Genomic DNA, 10,996 nt, shown 5'->3' with positions numbered 1-10,996 from the left:
TCAAAATTCCCCCAACTTACTGTGGGAAGCTTTGGAAGTCTACCTGAAACGTTTAACCCAAGTTAAACAATTTAAAGGCAATGCTACCAAATACAAATTGAGTGTATGTGAACTTCTGACCCACTGGAATTGATGAAAGAAATAAAAGCTGAAATAAATAATTATCTCTATTATTATTCTGACATTTCACATTCTAAAATAAAGTGGTGATCCTAACTGACCTAAGACAGGGAATTTTATTAGGATTAAATGTCAGGAATTGTGAAAAAACTGAGTTTCAATGTATTTGGCTAAGGTGTATGTAAACTTCCGACTTCAACTGTATTTATGTTCCTTGTATAGCAGAAACATATCTAAATTAGGCCCAAAAATATTCTGCGCCTGTCCCAAAAAAATCTGATGTCTCTGACTGTAGCCTACAGCACAATTTCTATAAGCCAGCAGCATACCATCCTGCATCCTACTGCTGGCTTGCTTTTGAAGCTTAGCAGCGTTGGTCCTGGATGGAGACCAAATGCTGCTGGAAGTGGTGGTGGCCAGTAGCAGGCACCCTTTCCACTGGTCAAATATTTTTTTTTATATTTTAAAGATATCCCATTCCCCCAGGGTTGTGATGGGGACGTTGCCCTATGTAGGGTGCTGTCTTTGTCTCTTTTTTTGGGGATGTTAAACAGGTTCTTGACTCTCTGTGGTCACTAAAGATCCCATGATACTTACCATAAGAAGAGGGTGTTAAACCCGGTGTCCTGGCAAAATTCCCAATCTGGCCCTCTAACCATCACAGTTACCTAATCATCCCAGTTTAAAATCGCTCTTTTCACCCCCCTCCTCTCCCCTGTAACTATTCCCCAGGTTGTTGCTGTAAATGAGAATGTGTTCTTTGTCAACTTTATCTGGTTAAAAGATGCAGAGTAGGTGAACGGGATGATCTCTTCATATGTTGGTTCCCACCGTGAAGCATGGAGGAGGAGTTGTGATGGTGCTTTGCTGGTGACACTGTCTGTGATTTATTTAGATTTCATGGCACACTTAACCAGCATGGCTACCACAGCATTCTGTAGCAATATGCCATCTCATCTGGTTTGCGCCTTAATGGGACTATCATTTGTTTTTTAATAGGACAATGACCCAAAACACACCTCCAGGCTGGGTAAGGGCTATTTGACCAAGAAGGAGATTGATGGAGTGCTGCATCAGATGACCTGGCCTCCACCAATCATCCAACCCAACCCAATTGATATGATTTGGACCACAGAGTGAAGGAAAAGCAGCCAACAAGTGCTCAGCATATGTGGGAACTCCTTCAAGACTGTTGGAAAAGCATTCCTCATGAAGCTGGTTGAGAGAATGCCAAGAGTGTGCAAAGCTGTCATCAAGGCTACTTTAAAGAATATAAAACATAAAACATATTGATTTAACACTTTTTGGGTTACTACATGATTCCATATGTGTTATTTCATAGTTATRTCTTCACTATTATTCTACAACGTAGAAAATAGTCWAAATAAATAAAAACCCTGGAATGAGTAGGTGTCTCCAAACTTTTGACTGGTACTGYATATAGKGCTCATGAAGACTAGGAATGCTCTATGAAGCCTTTAAGTTRATGTCCATTTCAATTGGATTCAATTAAATGTGCTAATCACCTTTTGACAGAAAGGTCAACAGTCATGGCCATGGGTCCCATATATACATTATAGACTGCACAGTACAAAACTACACCCTGTTGTCCTTCACTGATATCAAACACACATTATACCATGGCACTGAACCAGGATGCTGTCCCTGGGGCTCCAGCAGGCATAGATTGGACAGTGGCAGCCAGCCATTCTCCACACCCAGGAGATATAACATCTATTCAACACCCATAGTGATTTTTCCACTAGCGGGTCAACCACATTGCCTCCCACGTGCCCTAATACTGATACCAGGCATCAATGATTTCCCTGTAGGGTGCCTAGTCAGTTTGAGTCACGGGTTAGAGGACAAATCTCAATACACCAACAAAGCACCGCATTGAGCAAATAAATTCAGTGAGCGATCGGAGACAGCTCTATGCAAGTTGTGTAACTTTGATTAGAAATGTGTGTGTGGAGAGGTGGAGACCTTCCCTTAGAATGTTTTGCCTTTCTATGCTAATTTATGGCATTTCTACACTATCTAGTTTCTACATTTCTACACTATTCCCCTGTCCCTACAGTGGAAATGATGCCTACTATTATATGACATGATACGAAATATGATATGATATTACTAACTAGACGAATTGACCGCTATGTGTAACGTCATATRGAGTTAAGATGTTCATGATGACAATAATTCCAAGTGCTTACGCTGTCTCACAATACCAAACTCTGATAAGCCAACTCAAATGTTGCTATCTGAGATATACAAACACAGCGAGACTGAATCCTGAGGAATACTTAAATATAATATGGTTAAATATAATATACATATACACTACCGTTCAAAAGTTTGGGGTCACTTAGCAATGTCCTTGTTTTTTCAAGAAAAGCGAGAAAAAAATTGTCCATTAAAATAACATCAAATTGATCAGAAATACAGTGTAGACATTGTTAATGTTATAAATTACTTTTGTAGCTGGAAACAGCAGATTTTTTATRGAATATCTACATAGACCCAGGCCCATTATCAGCAACCATCACTCCTGTGTTCCAATGGCAAGTTGTGTTAGCTAATCCAAGTTTATCATTTTAAAAGGCTAATTGATCATTAGAAAGCCCTTTTGCATGTATGTTAGCACAGCTGAAAGCTGTTGTTCTGATTAAAGAAGCAATAAAACTGGTCTTCTTTAGACTAGTTGATGATAAACTTGGATTAGCTAACACAACGTGCCATTGGAACACAGGAGTGATGGTTGCTGATAATGGGCCTCTGTAGATATTCCATTAAAAATCAGCCGTTTCCAGCTACAATAGTCGTTTACAACAGTAACAATGTCTACACTGTATTTCTGATTAATTTGATGTTATTTTAATGGACAAAAAATGTGCTTTTCTTTCAGAAACAAGTACATTTCTAAGTGACCCCAAACTGGTAGTTGAATGGTAGTGTACAATTCCTTAACCAACAATGCAGTTTTAAGAAAATGGGGGTAGAAGCGGTTTAGAAGCCTCTTGGACCTAGACGTGGCGCTCCGGTACCGCTTGCCATACTGTAGCACAGAGAACAGTCTATGACTAGGGTGGCTGGAGTCTTTGACAATTTTTAGGGCCTTCCTCTGACACCACCTGGAATAGAGATCCTGGATGGCAGGAAGCTTGGCCCCGGTGATGTACTGGGCCGTACGCACTACCCTCTGTAGTGCCTTGGGGTCGGAGGCCGAGCAGTTGTCATGCCAGACCAGGCATACCAGGTTTTCTTYTATTGGATTTTGTCTGTGCTTAGCTCTATTCCATTTATTTTTATCCCAAAAAACTCCCTAGTCCTTGCCAATTACAAGCATACCCATAACATGATGCAGCTCCCACCATGCTTGAAAATTTGAAGAGTGGTACTCAGTGATGTGTTCYGTTGGATTTGCCCCAAACATAACACTTCATATTCAGGACATGAAGTTAATTTKTTTGCAGTTTTACTTTAGTGCCTTATTGCAAACAGGATGCATGTTTTGGAGTATTCGCTACAGGCTTCCTTCTTTTCAWTCTGTCATTTAGGTTAGTATTTAGGTCATGTTGTTGATCCATCCTCAGTTCTCTCTTATCACAGCCATTAATAAACWAACTTTTTTAAAGTCACCATTGTCCTCATGGTGAAATCCCTGAGCAGTTTCCTTCCTCTATGGCAGCTGAGTTAGGAAGGACACCTGTATCTTTGCAGTGGCTGGGTGCATTGATACACCATCCAAAATGTAATTATTAACTTCACCATGCTCCAATGGCACCATGCTATTCAATGTCTGTTTCTTTTTTTTACCCATCTACCAATAGGTGCCCTTCTTTGYGAGGCATTGGAAAACCTCCCTTGTCGTTGTGGTTGAATCTGTGTTTGAAATTCACTGCTCAACTGAGGGACTTTATAGATAATTGTATGTGTGGGGTACAGAGAGGAGGTAGTCATTCGAAAATCATGTTAAACACTACTATTGCACACAGAGAGTCCAGGCAACTTATTATGTGACTTGTAAAGCAAACGTTTACTCCTGAACTTATTTGGGCTTGCCGTATAACAAAGGGGTTGACTATTTACTGAATCAAGACATTTCAGCTTGACATTTTTTYATGAACATAATTCCACTTTGACAKTATTGGGTATTGTGTGTAGGSCAGTGACACAAAATCTACATTTAATCAATTTGAATTCAGGCTGTAACACAAAATGTGGAAAAGGGGTGTGAATACACTGTATACATTTTTATACTATACTTATATACACACACACACACACCACCCTACCTGTGTGACCTTGTCTGTGACGTTCTGTGTGCGCTCCTTCACCTTGGCTGGGGAAAGGAGCTCCACCCTGGAGGCCGGGGGSGACAGCATGTCGGGTTTGAAGGGAGGGGGGGCCCGGTTGGCTGTTCCCCAAGTCTTCATTAGGTCCGAGTCGGACGTGGAGTTCAGCTGGCAAAGCTGGAGGTCTGATGGAGCTCCAATGTTCCCACCAGAYAGGTAATTCGGGGCCAATGACAGGAGACAAAGAAAAACAGGCACCCATGTTTAGTTAAAGAGACAATGACATGAGTCCCAATGTGGTTATGTATGCATTTGCTTATTAACATTTTGATGAAGAACCAAAATATGATTTCTTATCTTGACCCAGAACCAAGTTTGTCACAAGAGACTAGAATTTGCAAATATGCTATTAAAGAGTGACTATTGTGGCAGAATTYAACCTTTCAGCTCCCCTTCTCTTTTCAAAAATCCCCACAAGTTTGGAGTGTTGTGATGCTTATAAAAATCCATATAATTACCTAAATTAAGGTGTATATCTCCCCTCCCCTAATTTGTGGCAGCTAAAATGAGGTAATGGAGGTGTTTTCCCCATCACACCATTTTTCTAATTTTTTTTTACTGTATCTGTGACAAATTGCACTCATGTTGATGTAGATGCATACCAGAATATACATAAACATCCCTATTTTCAMGGCCTCCGGTCGGAATCATTCAAAGACACGTTGTAGAATGTCAGGGAAATAACCTTTTCAAAAGGCACATTGTCTGTAGCGCCATACGCAGCGCTAAAACACTCCTTTGAATTAATTCCRACCTCCATTTTAGTAGGGGGAGGAAATGTTTGACTATGTTTGACTTGATTTCAGGACTAGAATTCATGTACATTACTATAACAAACATTAGAAAAATGGCTTTTAAAAAGGAAACTTTATTATTAGGCTGTGAGCGAAAGACCTGGGTTCAAATACGTGTGTATTTGAATATCTGGTATTTCAAATCATTTCTGTGTACACAGCCCTAAACAAGTACTTTTATTTGAGTATTTGAATGGTTATTTGTCAAAACCCAACTAGTATGTTCAAATACTTATTTCATATACCTGGGTTAAATGCATGGGAGTGTATTTGAGTTAGTGTATTACAGTTTTTCAAATACTTTTCAAGTGTATTTCCAAATAATACAAAATATTAAACTACTTGTCTTGTCAAATAGAATATATCTGAATACATACTTCAAAATGTATGTGAAAGTAATTGAGTATGTGAAAGTAATTGAAATAGTATTTGAACCCAGGTCTGTTGAGCAAGCACAAAATTGATTTTGAATGTATTTTAACACTGACAGAGGGAATGTCTGAAATGGCACCTACTCCCTACGTATGCTACTTTTGCCCATAAAAAAAKTATACAAATAAAACAAGTGTACTACATAGGGAATAGGTTGCAATTTCGAATGCAGACGGACTTACTGGTGGTGACGTGCACTTCCCCACCCTGGGCTCCCCAATCTGCCCTCATGTCCCTGGGAGAGACAGAAAGGATATCCCCTCAGGATACTAGTTCCACTAAGATGGTCCTCCACAGAATGTTCCAACAAGCAACTGGTTSAGCAACTTGTTCCACCACAAATAAAAGTCAGAGACAGTTTTAAAATCGTATCTCCTCTGAGAAAATGTCCTCTGTTGGTCTTCCTCTCCTCCCCAAAAAACTTTACCAGTATAAAACCAGTTCCCTCAGAAAATGTCTGCCAAAATTGCGATTTATGTAAATAGTTTGAAGAGATTTCGTMAAAGTGTTTGCCAGTTGTTTTCTGGTTCCTTTTTTGCTCATAATATACATTAGAAYGCTTTCCTTTAATCTGCGCAGATGACAACCTCTCTTAGCGTCATACCCTCCAGAGTCTGACTCCCACAGGCCAGTTAACTGGGTTAGCGTTAACACGTGGCTATGCCTCTATGCCTCATTCACTAACACAGTGAACTGATCAATGACTACAGCAGAGAGCCGCCGACAAATAAAATCAATCCCAAATCACGGATAACAACAGGAAATGGTCTCAATRTTATTACATTGGACATTCCTGTCACTACATTCAATGGACCCTTTCAGTTTTGCTATAAGTATCACGCAGACACCGAAAAATGTTGTGATGTGTGGGGAACTCTACCTCAAAAACAGCACGTAAAACACATTTGACTTTTCCTAGAGTGACCCCAACATTAGAAAAAGTGGAAAAACATCGCCTTTGTTCATATTTCCATGAAAGCTGTACACCCGCCAGGGTACAAAGATTGTCTTAGGGTAATTTTTGACCCGGCAGTTATAAAATCAATTTAACACACACAACACACACACACACACACACACACACACACACACACACACACACACACACACACACACACACATCACACAACACAACAACACATCACAACAAAATAAAAACAATTTCAGACAAAATAAACAATTCTTGAATGCATTGTTTACTAATGGGGAATGCAGTCAGAGGCTAAAAGGTGCTGCAAGTGGACAGTCCCCCCATTCTCCCTTTGCTGAAGCCATGAGTGCACATTTCAGTGCCAACAGGTCGTATATCTGATTTTTTCAGATGTCCAGGAGGAACAAGAGAACAATGATATAGAAGAGGAGGGATCAGAAAAAGAAGATGGGGAAGAATACAACCCAAAGAACAATGCATCATCTTCAGATGAAGAAGAAATCCCACAAGCTGAAAGAGAGACATTTTTGTCAAAGAATAGCAAAATAACATGGTCCTTGTCACAATATCCTGTGGCGCACTGCATTAGCTTCGAATAGTCCCGCGATAGCAACTTTTCAGGGAAGTCAGGAACCAATATACACAGTCAGTTAGGAAAGCAAAGGCTAGCTTTTTCAAACAGAAATTTGCATCCTGCAGCACTAATTCCAAAAAGCTTTGGATACTCTCAAAGTCCATGGAGAATAAGAGCACCTCCTCTCAGCTGCCCACTGCACTGAGGCTAGGAAACACTGTCACCACCGATAAATCCACGATAATCGAGAATTTCAATAAGCATTTCTCTACGGCTGGCCACACTTTCCACCTGGCTACCCCAACCCCGGCTAACAGCTTGCACCCCCCGCAGTAACTGGCTCGAAGCCCCCCCCGCTTCTCCTCACCCAAATCCAGACAGCTGATGTCCTGAAAGAGCTGCAGAATCTGGATCCCTACAAATCAGATGGACTAGACAATCTGGACCCTTCCTAAAATTATCTGCCGATATTGTCTTGTCGAACCCCTATTACTAGTCTGTTCAACCTCTCTTTCGTATCGTGCTGAGATCCTTAAGACTGGAAAGTGGCGCGGTCTCCCCTCTTCAAAGGGGGAGACACTCTAGAGCCAAACTGTTACAGACCTAACCATCCTGCCCTGCCTTTCTAAAGTCTTCGAAAGCCAAGTGAAAAATAGATCACCGACATCTCGAATCTCACCATACCTTCTCCGCTATGCAATTCCGGTTTCCGAGCTGGGTCACGGGTGCACCTCAGCCACCTCAAGGTACTAAACGATATCATAAACCACCATCGATAAAAAACAGTACTGTGCAGCCTTCATCAACCTGGCAAGGCTTTCGACTCTGTCAATCACCGTATTCTTATCGGCAGACTCAACAGCTTTGGTTTCTCTAATGACTGCCCGCCTGGTTCACTAACTACTTCTCAGATAGAGTTCAGTGTGTCAAATCGGAGGGCCTGTTGTCCGGACCTCTAACAGTCTCTATGGGGGTGCCACAGGGTTCAATTCTCGGGCCGACTCTTTTGTCTGTATATATCAATGATGTCGCTCTTGCTGTGGGTGATTATTTGATCCACCTCTACGCAGATGACACCATTCTGTATACATCTGGCCCTTCTTTGGACACTGTGTAACCAAACTCCAAACGAGCTTCAATGCCGTACAACACTCCTTACGTGGCCTCCAACTGCTCTTAAACGCTAGTAAAACTAAATGCATGCTCTTCAACTGATCGCGTGCCCGCCGACCTAGCATCACTACTCTGGACGGTTTGACTTAGAAATCTGGACCAACTACAAATACCTAGGTGTCTGGCTAGACTGTAAACACTCCTTCCAAACTCATATTAAGCATCTCCAATCCAAAATTAAATCTAGAATCGGCTTCCTATTTCGCAAAAAAGCCTCCTTCACTCATGCTGCCAAACATAMCCTCATAAAACTGACTATCCTRCTGATCCTTGACTTYGGCGATGTCATTTACAAAATAGCCTCCAACACTCTATTCAGCAAATTGGATGCAGTCTATCACAGTGCCATCCGTTTTGTCACCAAAGCCCCATATACTAACCACCATTGCGACCTGTCTGCTCTAATTGGATGGTCCTCACTACATATTCATCGCCAAAGCCACTGGCTCCAGATCATCTACAAGTATTTGCCAGGGAAAGCCCCGCCTTATCTCAGCTCACTGATCACCATAGCAACACCTACCCATAGCACGCACTCCAGCAGGTATATTTCACTGGTCATCCCCAAAGCCAACACCTCATTTGGCCGCCTTTCCTTCCAGTTCTCTGCTGCCAATGACTTGAACGAATTGCAAAAGTCACTAAAGTTGGAGACTTACAGTTGAAGTCGAAAGTTTACATACACTTAGGTTGGAGTCATTAAAACTCATATTTCAACCACTCCACAAATTTCTTGTTAACAAACTATAGTTTTGGCAAGTCGGTTAGGACACCAGTAATTTTCCCATCAATTGTTAACAGACAGATTAGTTCACTTATCATTCACTGTATCACAATTCTAGTGAGTCAGAAGTTTACATACAGTTGACTGTGCCTTTAAACAGCTTGGGAAATTCCAGAAAATTATATCATGGCTTTAGAAGCTTCTGATTTGGAGGTGTAACAGTGGATGTATTTCAAGGCCTACCTTGCTTGACATCATGGGAAAATCAAAAGAAATCAGCCAAGACCTCAGAAAAGAAATTGTAGACCTCCACAGGTCTGGTTCATCCTTGGAAGCAATTTCCAAATGACTGAAGGTGCCACGTTCATCTATAAACACCATGGGACCACGCAGCCGTGATACTGCTCAGGAAGGAGACGCGTTCTTTCAAAGAAGATGAGCAAAAACGACTGTATAAAATTACACAAATACTGAGCTACAAAAGTGATTTTGTAAAATAATCTCTTTCGTGTCTGTGTTGTTATGATTTAGCTTCAATTCCCTAGTGGCTGAATCTATCTCACCGTAGAATTCATCAGAGCGAGGGAAAGAGCGCCCCGCTGTCTCATGAGGTATAGCCCATGTATCGGATGTTGTCTGGCCAAAAAGAGTTTGACATTTTGCCGCCCGTAACATTAGATTGATTGATGCCAGCTAGCATTTAGCCTCCCTTGATGAAAAAATATATAAGAATTAGCCAATCAGCATTGAGCTGGCACAGCAAAAACCACCCCTCAAAGAAGCACAGTCTGGATTTAGCTTCACACCAATCAAATCACATCAAAAGCTAAACTTAATTGTTAGAAAGAAAACTTGTCTGTTCTTGGTCTGCTTATGTTGTTGTCCTGCAGTAGCTAGCTAGCTCAAATCGGCCTCTTTCATTAGTCATGGATGGAGATTTGGATTTGTACAGGCCAATGATTATAAAGGAAATTCTGGTCTAACCATAAATCTATACATTGTGCCACTGGCCTGAGACGTATGAAGTTCCATATGTATCCTAGATGTATACTGAACAAAAATATAAAATGCAACATGCAACAATTTCAACGATTTTACCGAGTTACAGTTCATAAGGAAATCATGTTGGTGAGTATGCAGGCCATGGAAGAACTGGGACATTTTCAGGTTCCAGGAATTGTATACATATGCCTGCGACATGGGGTTGTGAATTGTCATGCTGAAACATGAGGTGATGGCAGATGAATAGCACCACAATGGGCCTCAGGATCTCATCACGGTATCTCTGTGCATCTAAATTGCCATCGATAAAATGCAATTGTTACGACTCGGAATAGGATCCCGGTGAGGACGAGCACGCAGATGAGTTTCCCTGAGACGGTTTCTGACAGTGTGTGCAGAAATTTTTCAGTTGTGCAAAACCAGTTTCACATAGCTTTCCAGGTGGCTGGTGTCAGACAATTCCGCAAGTGAAGAAGCCAGATGTGGAGGTCCTGGGCTGGAGTGGTTACACGTGGTCTGCGGTTGTGAGGCCGGTCAGCCAAATTCTCTAAAATGTTGGAGGCAGCTTATGGTAGAGAAATTAACATTCAATTCTCTGACCACAGCTCTGGTGGACATTCCTGCAATAAGCATGGCAATGGCACGCTCCCTCAACACTTGAGACATCTGTGGCATTGTGTTGTGTGACAAAACTGCACATTTTAGAGTGGCCTTTTGTCCCCAGCACAAGGTGCACCTGTGTAATTAGCATGCTGTTTAATCAGTTTCTTGATATGCCACACCTGTCAGCTGGATGGATTGTCTTGGCAAAGGAGAAATGCTCACTAACAAGGATGTACACAAATTTGTGCCCAAAAGTTGAGAGAAATAAGCTTTTTGTAATTATGAAAA

The 10,996-nt window shown here is 41.4% G+C and overlaps 1 protein-coding gene across 1 annotated transcript in view; it reads right to left on the bottom strand.

Moving 5' to 3' along the window:
* The window catches only part of kcnh6b (potassium voltage-gated channel, subfamily H (eag-related), member 6b), a 30,165-nt gene extending 24,233 nt beyond the window's left edge, over positions 1-5,932 (bottom strand). The window contains exons 1-2 of the mRNA XM_070448368.1: positions 5,884-5,932; positions 4,416-4,600 (exon numbers count right to left, since the gene is read on the bottom strand). Of these exons, the coding sequence (XP_070304469.1) occupies positions 4,416-4,600; positions 5,884-5,932 (234 nt within the window). The remainder of the gene's footprint in view (positions 1-4,415; positions 4,601-5,883) is intronic.
* Between the last annotated feature and the right edge of the window lie 5,064 nt (positions 5,933-10,996).

The sequence above is a fragment of the Salvelinus sp. IW2-2015 genome, linkage group LG18, assembly GCF_002910315.2.
Source record: "Salvelinus sp. IW2-2015 linkage group LG18, ASM291031v2, whole genome shotgun sequence".
Taxonomy (NCBI): domain Eukaryota; kingdom Metazoa; phylum Chordata; class Actinopteri; order Salmoniformes; family Salmonidae; genus Salvelinus; species Salvelinus sp. IW2-2015.
This window is presented reverse-complemented; position numbering and strand designations above follow the sequence as displayed.